The sequence below is a fragment of the Mandrillus leucophaeus genome, unplaced genomic scaffold, assembly GCF_000951045.1.
Source record: "Mandrillus leucophaeus isolate KB7577 unplaced genomic scaffold, Mleu.le_1.0 Scaffold525, whole genome shotgun sequence".
Taxonomy (NCBI): domain Eukaryota; kingdom Metazoa; phylum Chordata; class Mammalia; order Primates; family Cercopithecidae; genus Mandrillus; species Mandrillus leucophaeus.
This window is the reverse complement of record NW_012105642.1, coordinates 2,567,791-2,587,171: the sequence shown is the minus strand read 5'-3', so window position 1 is coordinate 2,587,171 and position 19,381 is coordinate 2,567,791. Positions and strand designations below refer to the sequence as shown.

The window sequence follows — 19,381 nt, the reverse complement described above, 5'->3', positions numbered from 1 at the left end:
GTGTGTGTGTGTGTGTGTATATATATATATTTACCTTTATGCAAGGGATACAACAATACACCTTTTTTCCTTCATATGAACTATCCTCCCACTGCCCATTATGTGCTAGTCAGTACTATTTAAAATACAGAAATCCTGTTCATTAAAATATCTTAATTAAAATAGACATTTCTTCCCTTAGAAAAAGAATTAAAACCTTTTAGGGCCTAGCTTTAAAAAGCAACATGCTACAGCTGATTTATTTTGGTGGTTGTTTTTATGGATGTGAAAAATATTACCACTGCAACTAGCAAGAACTATAAATGATACATTATTGCAATTGTTCTAAAAAATCAGAACAAAACTAATTTATTATAGTTCTGTCTTCATTATACACCACGCGTTGGTGAGTTAAACACAACAAAATTGTCTTTTCTTTTAAAAGTGTCTACTAAAGATAAAAAGAATAAGATAACAATTAACATGTTGTTACATTAAAAAATTTGATATACATATTTCTATTGCCTGTTAGCTTGTTCTAAGCCTCTTTATTACAAAAAAAAAGGAAAGAAAAAGAAAACTCATTGTTTAAAGGCAAACATTCAATTCAGTTGATACAACATTACAGTACAGTCAACTAACATCATTCAACGAAGGTAACAAGTCTAGCCTTAGCTTCTTGAGTTAAAAGTCTGTAGACCAGATTGCTACAAAAGTTTCAATGCTGCTTCAAAACTGTATGTTAGCTTTTTGGAGGACAAGGTACTTTCTACCAATGGCTTCAGAAGGGGTCATGCTACTGGTAAAAGCACAGGGGAACCCCAACCTGTCATTAATCATTTTATTGAGCACTGTAGTTAGAAGAGCATTACTGAGCTTAGCACAACAACTAAAATAAAATAATATAATAATAATCATAATAAGAATAAAAACCAAACACAAACTGGAAGCCTAGAGTCGCTGCCAGCCGTGTCAAACCCTTGCGATACGCTATACTAAAAAAATTTGAAATATCCACCCGTCCTCTCCACTCTGCCACAAACTAGCAAAGTCAAAAATACAAAAGTCTTCAACTGGTTTACTTTTGCAGAATAAAGCAAAAACGTCTTTGTGCTCCTTACTACCAGAAGCAAAATATCCTCTGAGTTACCACATGTAATAGCTTCTGGATGTGTCAACCTGGGTTGGCTTGGTGTCTGCAGAACCATCTTTGTCTTTCTCACTGTCGCCTTCCCAGAGGTTAATGAGTGGTGGGTACAGCTCATTTAGTGGGATTGAAGAGGTTTTTTGCATATACTTTTTTAGTGAGTGGTGGTAGTTTTTTCTCTTAAATCTTTTGGCAAAGTACACAGCAATGGATGCAAGGCTAATGACGGCAAACATAGACCCCATTACTGCAGCAAGCGCTGTACTGGTTTCTTGATCAGAGATGTCCAGTGCGAAGGCGGCATTTTTGGTTGTGACATTTACGCATGACTTTTGAGTCTGCTGATGAATATTGGACACCGTGAGACACACTTCATAATCTGTGGAAGGCTGCAGATGTGTTAGGTTGTATTCATGGACATCTACTGGGACCCTGGCAGTATATGTTATGTGGGGGTTATCAATCTTCATGGTGGCAGACGACCATTTTAAGTTTGACGTCATGACGTTGGAATTAACTTTCCAGGACACTAAGATGGAATGGGATTCTGTCTGCTTGACGTATATTTTTAGCACCTGGGTACCATCCAGAAGGGTCCCATTAACCTTAATTGTTGCTACCCGAGTGTCTGCCCCTTGGACATTCTGGGCAACACACGTGTATCTTCCTGAGTCTTCAATTTGTATGTTAGATATTTCCAAGGTGCCTTCGCTACTTAGCTTGTATTTATCTGAAAGGGTTTCCACAGTTATCTTATTTCCAATGGGCGTGACCCAGTAAATTTCAGGTTCTGGCTCAGCCATGGCTCGACAGTCTAGGAAAACCGTCATGCCGATATCCATGTTTAAACGATTTGGGAAGGTGTCGTGAGATATCATTGGGAGGCACTGTTCACTCGAATCCTGGATTAAAACTTCCTTCACCTGGTGCCCTTTATATTCGGGCGGCATGGCACAGAACATGGATAGGGGCTCCATGAAGCGGATGTTGGTTTTGTTGGAGTTAATCCAGTGGATCACACAGTCACACCTCAGGGGATTGCTATGGATACTGATCTCACGCAGATTGGGGAGGGATTCGACTGTCTTTTGGTAAATGGCATTCAAGGCATTGTTGTTCAACATCAGGCTTTCCAGAGCAGGGACACTTCGGAAAGCCAAGCGGTGGATATAAGAGAGTTTAGGGTTATTGGTGGCTTCCAGCTTTGTGAGTTCAGGCAAGTTATCCAGGGCATAGCGGTCGACAGAAACGAGTTCTCCCATATTGTTGATTCCCAGTTCTTTTAACCGAAGCATATTTTTGAAGTCCCCTTCTTGGATTTTGTGAATGGGGTTTTTGTTGAGGTCTAAGAATTTCAAATTTGGAACTTTTTGCAGGGCAAGTTGAGGGACTTTGACCAGTTTGTTATCATAAAAAGACAGGCTCTCAAGGCTATCCAGACCCACCAAAGCATTTCCAGGAATATCAGTGAGATACATTCCTGCCAAAACTAAGCTTCTCAAATTTACGAGGGGTTTGAAGTTCATATCCAGAATTCCAATCACAGGGTTTTCTCCAATCATGAGAATTTCCAGGTTGGGTGTAGAATCAAACCAGCGACTATCAATAACTTTCAATTTGTTGGAGTTCAGGTGGAGCCTTAATAGATTTTTTAAGCCTGCAAAAGCATTAGCAGAAATAGTGCTAATTTGGTTGTGGTTGATGTAGAGTTCTTGAAGGTTGCTGAGGTCTTGTAGACAGTAGTCAGTCATCTCCGTAATCTGATTTTCCTCCAAATGCAGTGTCGTGAGCTGGGTTAGGTTTGCCAGCCCAACCTCCTTAATGTTAGTAAAGTTGTTTTGGGAGAAATCTAGTTCAGTCAAGTTGAAAAGCTGCTGCAGCTCATCCACAGTCTTTGCGATGTTATTGCTCTGTAAGAGAAGCACTTGTGTGTCACTAGAGAGGTTACTGGGAATCCTTGTTAAGCGGAGGTCATTGCAATCAACAGTCGTGGCTTCTCTGTAAGTTGACTGTGGGGTAAACCAGGGACGAATTTCACATACGCAAAGTTGTGGACACTCACTATTCTGTATGGAAGACTCAGTTAATGAAGTCATTAGTAGGCCCAGCACCAATTGGCAAGCTGCTACAACAAAGCTCATTCTAGCCATGCTGGCTTGCTGAGCAAGCTCAACTCCTGACACCCTTAAGTTTTAACAAAACGTGAACACGATATTGTGGTATGTAGGACAGCGAGCAGAAAATGTAAACATTCAAGCAAAGTCTTGGTTGAGCTGTGTAGAATTCCAGAGTCCAAAAGGATGGTTTTCAGGAGTTTTCAAAAGGCAGAAAGCAATCTGAAGTCTTTTAAACTGTGTCTCTCAATTCCAGGCATGTGCACAGGTCTGTGGCATGAGTTACTTCAGCCAAATTGAAGTCTGGAGATGTGCCTGAAAATTAGATTAGGACAGATGTTATGCTTATTCCATATACTTTCTACATTACAGCCTTTCTTTTGTTTACTAAAAAGGCACAGTCACTCACAAATCTAGTATTGAATACATTCAAAATCCATTCAGGATAACCAAATAGGCTTTTAAATTGTAGGACATTCTTACTATATCCCACTTACTATACTAAAACTAATTTTAGAACTCCTTCAATTTTACAATTAAATTTAGACTCCATGTACCACCAGAGTCATATATGACTGTGTACAGTTGTATGTATACACATGTAAAGTCACTAAACATGCACACACACACAAGTGCACACACTCATACACACTTACTAGAAACACTAAGAGAAAGCCTGCAGATGTCATTTCTTTAAAAACAAAGATGTCTTTAGAAACTACATTTATAGCTCCAAAACATTAAAAGTTCATTCCTAGTAAAAGCAAAACATGAATGGTAGCTTATTAAAGACTCAAAGCTAAGTTTTAGATCTTTACATTTTAGTTAATACCTCATTTGTCTCCAGGAATTGTTTCTTTTCTAAATGGTACATTCTGTAGACATATTCAGCCAATGCTTTTCTAGCTCAATTATTCTTATGCAAAAAGTTAATTTAATATTCTACAACATGGATGGAAACATCAAAAACATGCTTGAAAGATGCCAGTCATAAAAGATCACATATTGTATGATTCCACATATACAAAGTATCCAGAATAGGACAACCTGCAGAGACAGAAAGTAATTTGGTAGTTGCCTATGGCCAGGGGTATGGGGGGGTACAGTGGGAGGAGTGCTAAAGGCTACAAAGTATTTTTTGAGATGACGAAAATATTCTAAAGATTGTGGTGATGGTTGCACAATTCTGTGAATCTTCTAAAAACTCTTGACTCAAACATTTTAATGAGCAAATTACATTATGTGAATTATATCTTGATAAAGTTATTATTTTTAAAGTTGATTTAATATAACTAAAAAAGGAAAACATCAGTTTTTCCTATATTCGAATAGCCACATCAGATCTTGACTGAATAATAAAAGGACTTCATTCTGTCATACCACTGGTCTCCATTTAAAAACACAAACATACACAATAGATGTATTTGTATCTCACACAGATGATTTCATTAATCTCATGAGAATGTCACTCACCGCTTAATGACTGTTGACCACGAACATGTTTACATAACCTCTTGAAGCCTCAAGTATCTTCAGTTATAAAATGGGGTTGCTCATACAAGTACAGTTCTCATAGGATTATTGAGAAAATTAAGGGAATCTATGTAAACTTCTTAGTGTAGTAGCTGACTCACATTATATGCTCACAAAAGTTAATAATAGTTGTTATTCATCATCTTATATCTCTAATCCATTTAGTTTTAGCTAAATAGTGGTTGTCAGAGGACAAGTGAAAGAAGGAAAGCTGAGAATATTTGTTTTTATTAACCATCATCTATTGATTTCCATAAAATCTTCTGAAGTCAGATATGTACTGCTCACCTGCTTGCAAAGATAATATTAGTAGTTAATGGCTCTATTTTTTCTGCATTCCTATAAGCTGTAAAAAGCCATTATAGATCCAGTGTTTGTCTTGCTTTCCCAAACTGGGCCATTCACTTGCTAAAGTAGTCAAAGCAGAGTTACATGTTTTCCTGGTGTTTGTCTTGCTATAGTGCACTTGAGTCTTGAGCACTGAAGAACTTCAGTGACTAATGTATTCTTTACCTTCCTACTATAAGGATCTAATAAAATCGAGCATATGTGTTTAAACCCAGTGCTCAATACATAGCACGCTCTGAATTCATGCTAGCTGCTTTTAACAACCTTTTGACTTTGTAAAACATAGTAATCTTTGTGACTAAGAGTATAAGAATACAAATAGCCAGTACTAAAAGTTATGTATTTAATGAGTCATATTTTCATAGTAAGAAGAAAAAGTCATACAACTTTTTTGTTATACAAAATATGAAAACTGCATTACTGGTCTGACAATAAAGAAAAAAAAAATCCAGATTCTGGCAAGTATGAGACAGGAGTAGGAAATGATTGTGTAGGAGTACGAAATAAGTGTGTTGCCTGATACTAGATGCCTTCTAGTCTTGGTGGGAGGAAACATACATCTGGCATTCTTCTCCCTCCTCCCCATCTCCAAGTCTGGTTACTTCACCCTTTACTATGTAGTCTTGTGCCACCATAAGGAAAGTCTGGCCAATGATGGACCACATATACAATGGTAGTCCCATAAAGTTGTATTCATAGTACCATATTTTTATTATACCTTTATGTTTCAATACACAAATACTTGCCATTGTGTTACAATTGCCTGTTGCCTTCAGGATAGTAACATGCTATACAGGTTTGCGGCCTAGGAGCAATAGGGTATATCATATAGGCTACATACCACCTAGGTTTATGTAAGTATACTCTATGACATTTGCACAGTGATGGAATCACCTAATGACACATTTCTCAGAACATATCCCCATCATTAAGTGACATGCCTGTATTTGCAAAACTTTTCAGTATTATAAAACTAGTTTAACTCTGACTTTTATCCGGAAATTCTATGAAATGAAAAAATATGGACTGGGCGCAGTGGATCACGCCTGTAATCCCAGCACTTTGGGAGGCTGAAGGGGCGCAGATCACAAGGTCGGGGGTTCGAGACCAGCTTGACCAACATGGTGAAACCATGTCTCTACTAAAAATACAAAAATTAGCCAGGCGTGGTGATACACGCCTGTATTCCCAGCTACTCAGGGGCCTGAGGCAGGAGAATCGCTTGAACCCGGGAGGCGCAGGTTCCAATGAGCCAAGATGGCACCACTGCACTCCAGCTTGGGCGACAGAGTAAGACTCTGTCTTAAAAAAAAAAAAATACCACAGAGAATAACATTTTTATTATTAACTCCACAAATTTATTTCACTTTTGTTTCTGTTTAGAGGAATCTTGAAACAGGTGCAACGGCCACAATAAATTGCTAAGAAAACTTCTGCCACAGGTTATTTCTCAATCATAACTCAAAATAGAAAACCAAAAGAATAAAGCTACCTTTCATAACTGAGATAGAATTTCAACTAATTTTTATTTGTTTATTTATTTATCTTTGAGACAAAGTCTTGCTCTGTCGCCCAGGCTGGAGTGCAGTGGCGCGATCTCGGCTCACTGCAACCTCTGCCTCCCGGGTTTAAGCAATTATCCTACCTCAGCCTTCCGCGTAGCTGGAACTACAGGCACGTGCCACCACGCCAGACTAATTGTATTTTTAGTAGGGACAAGGTTTCACTGCATTAGCCGGGATGGTCTTGATCTCCTCACCTCGTGATCCGCCCACTTCGGACTCCCAAAGTGCTTAGGATTACAGGTGTGAGACACCGCACCCGGCCTCAACTAATTTTTATGTTTCAAATGAATGTAAGGAAATGTATCAAGAAGTAAAATATGTAGTAAAGTTGTGTGAGAGACTTCCAAATCAGTCTATTAGTATTGAGAAATAGCCTTTATGGGGCTATAGTTTGAACATTATTACAGCTAATACCCCCATTTTAGTTTAAATTATATGATTTGAGATAATTGTGTTGAAATCTTCAAAATTTTCTTTGACATACACACATACCTTTTTCAACCAACCAACCAACCAATCAACCATGGAAACCCAGAATGTTAGAAATCAGACCAAGCACAGAGGAAGACATTTTTTTCTTCTACATTCTATAAGAATGTATGTATAAGAATTTCCTCTCCACATCCTACAAGACATTCCTTTGGCAGCAAGGAATTAAACATCCTTAATACAAAAGGAGGTGTTAAGATATTTCTATTTCTATTTAATTCTGAATTCTCTTTAGTAAATTTCACCAAATGTTTTTAACATGACATTATACATAGAACAACTTTTATAGCGCCCTTAAGCCAGTTTAGATGTTTGCAATGTAGGGCATTTCTCAGGAGCTACTCACTAATAGTGTTTAAACGTAAATCCATTATCATAACAAGAAAACTACAGACCAATATTCCTAATGCATACTGATGCAAATCTTCTCAACAAAATGTAGCAAACCAAATTCAAAAGCATATTAAAAAGATTGTATACTATGAACAAGTTGGATTTATACCGGGAATGCAAGGAAGGGAATGTGAAAAACAATTAGTATAATATATCACATTAACATAATGAAGAAGTGAAAACACATGATCATCTCAGTTGATGCACAAAACCATTTGACAAAATTCAACACTTTTTCATGATAAAAACACTCAACAAACGAGGAATGGAAGGAAAGTACCTACACATAATAAAAGTCACATATGAAAAGTCCACAGTTAAAATCATACTCAATCGCGAAAAATGGAAAGTTTCTCTTCTAAGAATGGGAACAAGGAAAGGATGCCTATTCTTGCCATTTCTATTCAACATAGTACTGGAAACTCTAGTCACAGCAGTTAGACAAGAAAAATAAATAAAAGGCATTTAAATGGAAAAGAAGTAAAATTATCTGTTCCCAGATTACATAATCTTATATATAGAAAATCCTAAAGATTCCACAAAAAACCCACTAAAACTAATAAATGATGTTAGCAAATTTGCAGGATACAAATCAACACACAAATGAGTTGTATTTCCATAAACGAACAATGACTAATCTGAAAAGGAAATTAAGAAAACAACCCCGTTTACAAAAGTCTCAGAAAGAATACAATGCTTAGGAATGAACTGAGAAGGCAAAGGACTTGTACAATGAAAATTATAAGAGATAACCAAAATAAATCAAAGATGACATAAACACAATGGTGAAACATCCCATGTTTATAGACTGGAAAATTTAATATTGTTATACTGTCTATAACACCCAAAACAATCTACAGAGTCAATGCCATCTCTATCAAAATCTCAATGGTAACTTCCACAGGAAAAATTTCTAAAATTCATATAAAATCAAGAGATTTTACATTGCCAAAGTAATCCTGAAAAAGAACAATGTTGGAGACCTCACACTTACTGATTTCAAAACATACTGTAAGGCAACAGTAATCAAGATGGTGTAGTACTGACATACAGACAGACATATAGACCAATGGAACAGAGTCCAGAAATAAACCCTTCTATACATGCTCTTTATGATCTTTGACAAGGGTGCCAAGACTATACAATGAAGGACAGTTTCTTCAACAAATTGTGTTGGGAAAACTGGATATCTACATGAAAAGAATGAGGTTGTATTCTTCCCTTATGCCATATACAAAAATTAACTCAAAATGCATTAAAGACCTAACCATAAGACCTAAACCTTTAAAACTCCTAGAAGAAAACATAAGGGAAAAGCTTTTGGGTATTTGGCAATGGTTTCTTAGATATGACACCGAAAACACGGGCAACAACAACAAAAGACAAATGAGATGACTTCAAACTTACAGCCTGTGCATCAAAGGAGACAATCAACAGAGAAAAAAGATGACCTACAGAATGGGAGACAGTATTTTTAAATTATATATATGATAATGGATTAATATCCAGAATATATTGTAAACTCCTACAACAAAATAACCTTATTAAAAAATGGGCAAAGGACTTAGTTATCCAAAGACATACAAATGACCCACAAGCATATGAAAAAATGTTCCATATCACTAATCATAAGAGAAATGCAAATAAAAAGCACAATGAGGTATCACCTCATACTCATTATGATGGACACTATCACCACAGAAAATAACGCACTGGAAAAGATGCAGAGAAATTGTAACCCTTGTTCACTGTGATTTCTCAAAAAATTGAAAATATAATCACCATATGATTCTATCCCAGTTCAGGGTACATATCCAAAAGAATTAAAGCAGAATCTGAAAGAGATATTTGTACACCCACGTTCATTGCAACTATTATTCACAATAGTCAAGAGGTGGAGGCAGCCCAAATGCCCAATGACAAATGAATGGATAAAGAAAATGTGGTTTAATTAGATCCCGTTTGTCAATTTTTGCTTTTGCTGCAATTGTTTTTGGTGAATTTGTCACCAAATGGTGATTTTGCCTGTGCTTATGTTTTGAATGGTATTGCCTAGATTTTCTTCTAGAGTTTTTATAGTTTTGTGTTTTACATTTAAGTCTTTAATCCATCTTGAGTTAATTTTTGTATAAGGTATCCAGTTTCATTTTTCTGCATATGGGTAGCCAATTCTCCCAGGATTATTTATTAAATAGGGAATCGTTTCCCCATTGCTTGTTTTTGTCAGGTTTGTGAAAGATGATATGGTTGTAGATGGGTGGTCTTATTTCTGAGTTATAAAAACAAGATCATGTCCTTTGCAGGGACATGGATGGAGCTGGAAGCCATTATCCTGAACAAACTAAGGCAGGAACAGAAAACCAAACACCACATGTTCTCACTTATAAGTGGGAGCTGAACAATGAGAACACATGGACACACAGGGAGGGGAACGAAACAAACAGGGCCTGTTGGGTGGTAGGGTGAGGGGAGGGAGGGCATTAGGAAATACAGCTAATGCATCCTGGGCTTAATACGTAGATGATGGGTTGACAGGTGCTGCAAACCACCATGGCACACGTTTGCCCATGTAACAAACCTGCACATCCTACACATGTACCCCGGAACTTAAAACAAATTAAAATTAATTTTAAAAAATGAAAAAATGTGTGGTGGCTCAAACTAGACTGCTCTGATCCCACAAGAACCCTGCTGCTGTCCATTCACATCAGGACCACCCAGGAAAGCAAACAATTTAGCCTTCCCAGTATGATATCACCTAGTCCCTTGGACTATAGAGTGAGGGCTTATGTGTCTCCTATTTAGAGAGTGTGTTTCATAATTATACAAAGGGTAGAAAATGGACCAACCAACAGGCTGAGTCATTTTTTAAGAGGGTGGCAGTAATAACCCCAAATGAGCTCAACAAAACTGGGGAATCCAAGGAATGGTGCTTGAAGGGAAGTGGGGTTGGTTGTGGTCCTTAAACTTCTTGGCACTTTTATAAAATGTGGCAGGGTGGGGATGGAGTAATACAGCCCTTGCCTCCAATCCAAATGCACTCAAGGACTTAGTATTTAGTCTTATTTTCCAGTTTTGTTTGTTTACAAAGCAACCTTGCTTGATACTGCAGGGAAAGTCAAGTTTTTCATTTTGCCCACTCAGGGCTACCCGCCTGGGTCAGCATCTTCCCTAGCGTCTTCACAGCACTCCTAAGGAAGACTTTTGCAGTGCTCTCCAGAGCTGAGGGGAGTGGAATTCAGTCGAGGGAAAGTGAAAGGAAACTAAGGTTTCCCGTTTCTTCTCAAGGCAGATGTTCTCAGCTTCCTTCACACCTCCTTCCCATAGGTGCAAGAGACAGTACAGCTGGGTTGTGTAGGAGGGCCGAGAAGAAAGGGGCACTTAGTCTAGCCCCACGTTTGGCCAAAGACAGGTACATAGCAGATACCATCCTATCTTCCCCCTCTTAATAGCAGGCCAACTACATGTAACCCTTCCCCTTCTTTACTAATGCACCCTCTTTGTGGTACCAGCAACAAGGGACAGATAGGCCCACCCACTCTAGTCTAGGGAGAGTTTTGCTACTATCCCTAAAATTGTACCACCCCCATATCCCACTCCTTTTTGTAAAAACAAAAGGAGTTTAAACCTGTAAGCATGCTATTGCTTTCTATGTGTTAATCAGTTTCCTTCCATTTGAGCTGCATAAGAGGGAAGGGTATCGGAAGCATAGGCCGTAATCTTGTGCCAATCAGTAAAAACCACTACTGCACACACACACGAAAATGTGGTGTGTACATACAATGGAATATTATGCAGCTTTAAAAAGGAATTCCTGTCATATGCTATAACATGGATGAATCTTGAGGACATTATGAAATAAGCCATTCACAATAGCGTGAATACTACATGATTCCATTCATATAAAGTAGTCAAAATCACAGAAACAGAAAGTAGAAAGGTGGTTGCCAAGGGCTTGGAGGTAGAGGGAACTGGTGTTTCATGGGAATAAAGTTTTAGTTTTGCAAGATGAGAAAGTTCTAGAGATCTCTTACACAATAATGTGAATATACTTAACACAACTGAACTGTACACTTAAAATTGAGAGATGATAAATTTAATGTTAAGTGCTTTTACCACAAAAAAAAGTGAAGCCATTATAATTCAGGCCAACTTTTATAACATATACAAATTAATTATTTAAATTCTGCAACAAATAAAAAACGGCTGGAATAGATTTTTTTTTTTTTTTTTTAAGTGAAATTGCTTTCTTCTAGGGCTGATTGACTAGATCTATCAAATGTATGAAGAAAATGTCCTGCTAATTACCAGGGTGATGTTTCACAAACAAGTCTGGCGGTTTAAAGAAACAATCCCTTAAGTAACAAAACATGGCTTTAAGGCCCAGAATTGGCAAGGGATGCATTTCGAGAGTCCCACAAACAATTATACAATTACATTTGATGGTTTTTTTTTCCAACAAGATATATTTGGGACACTCTGCTCTGAGTATAAAATTCTGAAGGCAATGAACTGCATGATCATCACCATCACTGCACTTGGCAAGCGCTCTCATTTTCCCCATAAAACTGTGTTAGATAGGATGTTAGTTCAACAGAATAAAACTATTTGGTGAGACTTAGCACTATGATTTATATGCATTAACTTCTTATGAAGTTAGGCAAAAAAGAAATATGTACTCACAATAACAAGTTGGTTATTTGTATTTCTGTTACTGAAAAAAAAAAAAAAGTCTGGCAGCTCTGGGGTTGGAGAAAGAATTCTACCCTGGAGGAATCAAGTGTTCTGTATTCGAATTATGCTTCTCTGCTTACTAGATGTGTCACCTTGTGCAAGCTGTAGACCTTCCCCAACTTACGTTAGTTCAACTTACAATTTTTTGACTTTATGAAGGTGTGAAAGCAGTACACACTTAGTAGAAATCTGAGTACCTATATGATAGCGTTCTATTTTTAACTGTCACTGCAGTATTCAATTACACGAGAAATTCAACAGTTTATTAGAAAACAGACTTTATGGTAGATGATTTTGCCCAATAAAACTAATATAAATGTTCTGACAATATTCAAGGTAGGCTATGATGTTTTGGTAGGTTAGGTGTATTAAATGCATTTTCAACATAATGATATTTTCAACTTAAGATGGGTGTATCAGGATGTAACCCTATCATAAGCTGAGAATTCTCTGTGATTCAGTTTCCATAGCTAAACTTAAGGCTAAGTATATATGGTTCATATATGTACATTATGATAAAAAAGTACCTATGTAAAAATATTCAGCCTAGGGCCTGGGTATGATGGTTAATACCCAGTGTCAACTTGATTGGATTGAGATACAAAGTATTAACCTTGGGTGTGTCTGTGAGGGTGTTGTCAAAAGAAATTAACATTTGAGTCAGTGGGCTGGAGAAGGCAGATCCACCCTTAATCTGGTGGGGACAATTTAATCAGCTTCCAGCGAATTTTAAATAAAGCAGGCAGAAAAACATGAAAAGGAGAGACGGACCTAGCCTCCCAGCCTACATCTTTCTCCTGTGCTGGATGCTTCCTGCCGTTGAACATCAGACTCCAAGTTCTTCAGTTTTAGGACTCGGACTGGTTCTCCTTGCTCCACAACTGGCAGATAGCCTAGCCTATTGTGGGACTTTGTGATCATGTAAATTAATACTTAATAAACTGTCCTTTACACACACACACACACACACACACACACACACACACATATATATATATCTCCTGTTCTGTCCCTCTACGAGAACTCTAATACAGATTTTGGTACCAGGAGTGGTTCTAAAGGAACAGAATATTAAAGGATGGAGTTCTTTCATTGATTTTGGGGCTTCTGGAGTTGGCTGCTTAATATGATTAGACCCCAAAATGCTAAGGACTCTACTTCTAATAGTATGGAGAACACTGATAGTCATTGGTGTTAACTATTTAGAGACTTATGCAAAATAAATGCACTTGACACTGCTGATTCACTGCTTGTCAGAGGCATGGAGTTTAGTGACCCTATACATATAATACCTTTGACCATATGTGGAGAACCAAGAAACATAATGAAGCTGGTTGGTTACTCCTAAGTTCGGTGGACAAAGTGATGAAAGAAAATGATGAACTCAGGGATTCTATCTCCTTGATTCAGAAGCAGATACTGAGCCTCAAATCTGCTAAGACTGCCCTGAGTCTTATCTCCTGAAGAGAAAGAGCTGAAATTGTGGAAAAACAAACACAAGTTCTTATGCTAGCGGCTGACATGCAATGAAAGGTGCATGCACAGCCTTGCCAGGTATCTATAGTTAAAGTGAGGGCATTGATTGGAAAAGAATGGGACCCTGAAACTTGGAATGGGGATGTGTGGGAAGACCCTGATGAAGCTGGGGACACTAAGTTTGTAAACTCTGAGGAACCTTTTTAGCCAGAAGAAACAGCTTCCCCATCCCCAGTAGTGGCAACATCCCCTCCCCAACACATGCTGCCATAGGCCTTTCCACCTTTGTCTGAGGAGACAAACCCTGCACTGCCTGAGGCAACAGTGGTGGCCTCTCCCCTGAGGCAGCTGCCAGGCAAAATAATGTTGATTCTCATCAGGGGCCACTCTCAATACTCCTGTTTGCTTCTAGACCTATTACTAAAGTCCCCTGGAGGTGAGGTTGAGAGTGTGACCCATGAGGAGCTGCACTACACTCGAAAAGAACTGTTTGAATTCTCTAATTATATAAAGAGCAATCTGGAGAACAGGCTTGGGAATGGAAATTAAGGGTATGGGATAATGGTGGAGGGAATATAGAGCTGGATCAGGCTGAATTTATTGATTTGGGCCTACTAAGTAGGGACTCTGCATTTAATGTTGCAGCTCAGGGAGTTAAAAATATTCTAATAGTTTATTTGCTTGGTTAGCTGAAACATGGATTAAAAGATGGCCCACTGTGAGTAAGCTGGAAATGCCTGATCTCCCTTGGTTTAATGTAGAGGAAGTGATCCGAAGGCTTAGGGAGATTGAGATGGTGGAGTGGATTAGTCACTCTTGACCCACTCATCCCACCTGGGAAAGCCCAGAAGATATAGCCTTGACCAATGCCTTGCAAAATAGATTGGTGAGGGCAGCACCTGCATCTCTGAAGAGCCCTGTAATTGCTCTTCTCTGTATGTTGGATCTAACAGTGGGAACCACAGTCACTCAACTATAAAATTTAAATACAGTGGGAAGAATTGGATCCCAAAGTGGCAGAGGCCAAGTGGCAGCACTCAACTATCAAAGGCAAAGTGGGCGTAGCTACTGTAATGGACAGCAGAGACAAAGCAGCAATCAGAATAATCTGACTCATGGAGAGCTCTGGCATTGGCTAATTAATCACAGTGTTCCTAGAAGTGAAATTAATAGGAAGCTTACTGCATTCCTACTTAAATTATACAAACAGAAAACCTCTAGGCCGCATGGACAAAAGACTAATTTGAATTATAAAAACAGAGAATCGTGACCTCTCAATCAATTTCCAGACTGGAGCCAGTGTATGGAACCAGAACCACTTGAATGAAGGGGAGCCTGGGTCCCTTTAAGGAAAAACCCCACTACATTACCAACAATTTATGCAGTGAATCTTTCTCCTATCCTTCCCCTAGGAGACCTCCAGCCTTTTAACAGGGTAACTGCGCTGGGGAAAGGGAAATGATCAGACATTTTGGGGACTACTAGACACTGGCTCTGAGCTGATATTGATTCTAGGAGACCCAAAACATCATTGTGGTCCTCCAGTTAAAGTAGGGGCTTATGCAGGTCAGGTAATTCATGGAGTTTTAGCTCAGGTCCAACTTGCAGTGGGTCCCCTGACTCATTCTGTGGTCATTTCATTTCCCCAATGCCAGAATGCATAATTGGCATAGACATACTTGGCAGCTGGCAGAACCCCCACAATGGCTCCCTGAACTGGAAGGCTATTATGGTGAGAAAGGCCAAATGGAAGGCATTAGAGCTGCCTCTACCTAGAAAAATAGTAAATCAAAAACAATATTGCATCCTGGAGCAATTGCAGAGATTGCTCGCCACCACCAAGGACTTGAAAGACAGAGGGTTAGTGATTCCCACCGTGACCCCATCCTACTCTCCCATTTGGCCTGTGCAGAAGAGAGATGGATCTTGGAGAATGACAGTAGATTATCATGAGCTTAACCAAGTCGTGACTCCAATTGCAGCCGATGTGGTTTCATTGCTTGAGCAAATTAACACATCTCCTGGTATCTGGTATGCAGCCACTGCCATGGCAAATGCCTTTTTCTCCATTTCTGTCCATAATGCCCACCAGAAGTAATTTGCCATCAGCTGGCAAGGACAGCAATATACCTTTACTGTCCTACCCCAGGGGTATATCAACTCTCCAGCTTTTGTGTCATAATCTTATTCAGAGAGATCTTAATCACTTTTCACTTCCATAAAATATCACAATGATCCATTACATTGATGACAGTATGCTGACTGGATCCACAGAGCAAGAAGTAGCAAACACACTGGACTTATTGGTGAGACATTTACGTGCCAGAGGATGGGAAATAAATCTGACTGAAATTCAGTGATCTTCCACCTCAGTAAAATTTTTAGGGGTCCAGCAGTGTGGGGCCTGGTGAGATACTCCTTCTAAGGTGAAGGATGAGTTGCTGTATTTGGCCCCTCCTACAACAAAGAAAGAGGCAGAATGCCAAGTGGGCCTATTTGGATCTTGGAGATAACACATTCTTCGTTTGAGTGTGTTACTCTGGCCCATTTATCAAGTGACCTGAAAGGCTGCCAATTTTGAGTGGGGTCCAGAACAGGAGCAGGCTCTGCAACAGACCCAGGCTTCTGTGCAAGCTGCTCTGCCACTTGGACCATATGACCCAGCAGACCCAATGGTGCTTGAGGTGTCAGTGGCAGATAGGGATGCTGTTTGGAGCCTCTGGCAGGTCCCTATAAGTGAAACACAAAAGAGGCCTCTAGGATTTTGGAGCAAGGCCCTGCCATCTTCTGCAGATAACTACTCTCCTTTTGAGAGACAGCTCTTGGCTTGTTACTGGGCTTTGGTGGAAACTGAACGTTTGACCATGGGTCACCAAGTTACCATGTGACCTGAACTGCCTATCATGAACTGGGTGCTTTCTGACCCATCTAGCCATAAAGTGGGTCATGCACAGCAGCATTTCATCATCAAATGGAAGTGGCATATACATGATCGCGCTCAAGCAGGTCCTGAAGGCACAAGTAAGTTACATAAGGAAGTGGCTCAAATGCCCATGGTCTCCACTCGGGTCACCCTGCCTTCTCTCCCCCAGCCTGCTCTGATGGCCTCATGGAGAGTTCCCTATGATCAGCTGACAGAGGAAGAGAAGACTAGGGCCTGGTTCACAGATGGTTCTGCATGATGTGCAGACACCACTCGAAAGTGGACAGCTGCAGCACTACAGCCCCTTTCTAGGACATCCCTGAAGGACAGCAGTGAAGTGGTATCTTCCCAGTGGGCAGAATTTTAAGCAGTGCACCTGGTTGTGCACTTTGGATGGAAGGAGAAATGGCCAGATGGGTGATTATATACCGATTCATGGGCTGTAGCCAATGGTTTGGCTGGATGGTCAGGGACTTGGAAGAAGTATGATTGGAAAATTGGTGACAAAGAAATCTGGGGAAGAAGTATGTGGATTGACCTGAGTGGTCAAAAACTGTGAAGATGTTTGTATTCCATGTGAGTGCTCATCAATGGGTGACCTCAGCAGAGGCAGCTTTTAATAATCAAGTGGATAGGATGACCCGTTCCATGGACACCACTCAGCCTCTTTCCCCAGTCACCCCCGTCATTGCCCAAAGGGCCCATGAACAAAGTGGCCATGATGGCAGGGATATAGGTTACGCATGGGCTCAGCAACATGGACTTCTGCTCACCAAGGCTGACCTGGCTCCAGCCACTGCTGAGTGCCCAATTTGCCAGCAGCAGAGACCAACACTGAGCCCTCGATAAGGCACCATTCCTCGGGATGATCAGCCAGCTACCTGGTGGCAGATTGATTATATTGGACCTTTTGCATCATGAAAAGGGCAGAGGTTTGTCCTCACTGGAATAGACACTTACTCCGGATATGAGTTTGCCTATCCTGCATGCAATGCTTTTGCCAAGACTACCATCCATGGACTCATGGAATGCCTTATTCACCATCATGGTATTCCATACAGCATTGCCTCTGACCAAGGCACTCACTTTACAGCTAAAGAAGTGTGGCAGTGGGCTCATGCTCATGGAATTCACTGCTCTTACCATGTTCCCCATCATCCTAAAGCAGCTGGATTGACAAAACAGTGAAATGGCCTTTTGAAGTCACAATTAAAACGCCAACTAGGTAAAAATATTTGCAGGGCTGCAGCAAAGTTCTCCAGAAGGCCATGCATGCTCTGAATCAGCATCCACTATATGGTACTGTTTGTCCCATAGCTAGAATTCATGGGTCTAGGAATCAATGGGTGGAAGTGGCGCCACTCACCATCACCCCTAGTGATCCACTACCAAAATTTTTCTTTCCTGTTCCCACGACATTTCGTTCTGCTAGCCTAGACATCTTAGTTCCAGAGGGAGGAACGCTGCCACCTGGAGACACAATGATTCCGTGAAACTAGAACTTAAGATTGCCACCTGGACACTTTGCGCTCCCCCTACCTTTAAGTCAAGAGGCTAAGAAGGGAGTTACAGTTTTGGCTGGTGTCACTGACCCAGATTACCAAGATGAAATCAGTCTGCTACTCTACAACGAAAGTAAGGGAGAGTATGCATGGAATACAGGAGATCCATTAGGATGTCTCTTAGTATTACAATGTCCTGTGATTAAGGTCAATGGAAAACTACAACAGCCCAATCCAGGCAGGACTACAAATGGCCCAGACCTTCAGGAATGAAGGTTTGGGTCACTGCACCAGGAGAAAAAAAAAACAACAACCTGATGAGGTGCTTGCTGAAGGCAAAGGGAATATAGAATGGGTAGTACAAGAAGGTAGTCATCAATACCAGCTACAACCACATGACCAGCTGCAGAAACAAGGACTGTTGACTGTCATGAGTGTTTCCTCCTTGTTAAAAACATGTTTGTGCATGTATATACCTGTACTAAGAAAATATATTTTTTTTCCTTTATCATGTGACATAAGATTTATTGACTTCATATCAGCATGTAAGTATTGTTAACTTTATGTAATAGTATTTGGGTTGGGGGATTAGTGTGTTTCTGGTTGTAGGAAGGATAGTTGTATTATGTTAGGTGTAATTATGCCCTCATTATTGTCTTTATTTGTATGTATGGTCTCAGGAGATGTGTTCAAGTTGACAAGGGATGGACTGGCGATACAAAGTATTAATCCTGGGTGTGTGTGTGTGGGTGTTGCCAAAAGAGATTATCATTCCAGTCAGTGGGAAGGCAGACCCACCTTTCATCTGGTGGGCACGATCTAATCAGCTTCCAGCAAATACAAAGCAGGCAGAGAAACATGAAAAAGAGAGACAGGTCTAGTCTCCTAGCCTACATCTTTCTCCCGTACTGTATGCTTCCTGCCCTGGAACATCGGACCCAAAGTTCTTCAGTTTGGGGACTCGGACTGGCTCTCCTTGCTCCTCAGCTTGCAGACAGCCTATTGTGGGACCTTGTGATTGGCTGAATAAACTCCCTTTATATATATAATAGTCACATATACTAATGGGAGATATATAATATATATAAACTATGTATATAAAATATATAATATATACATATATACATGTAATATGTATGTATATAAAAGATATATACATCTATATTAATATATACATA

The 19,381-nt window shown here is 39.7% G+C and overlaps 1 protein-coding gene across 2 annotated transcripts in view; it reads right to left on the bottom strand.

Annotated features, from left to right (window-relative positions):
* Window positions 1–313: 313 nt before the first annotated feature.
* Window positions 314–19,381, bottom strand: part of LRRN1 (leucine rich repeat neuronal 1) — a 47,574-nt gene continuing 28,506 nt past the window's right edge. For both annotated transcript variants that reach the window (XM_011996818.1, XM_011996819.1), the window contains exon 2: window positions 314–3,555. In XM_011996818.1, the coding sequence (XP_011852208.1) occupies window positions 1,126–3,276 (2,151 nt within the window). In that variant the 5' untranslated portion in view covers window positions 3,277–3,555 and the 3' untranslated portion in view covers window positions 314–1,125. The remainder of the gene's footprint in view (window positions 3,556–19,381) is intronic.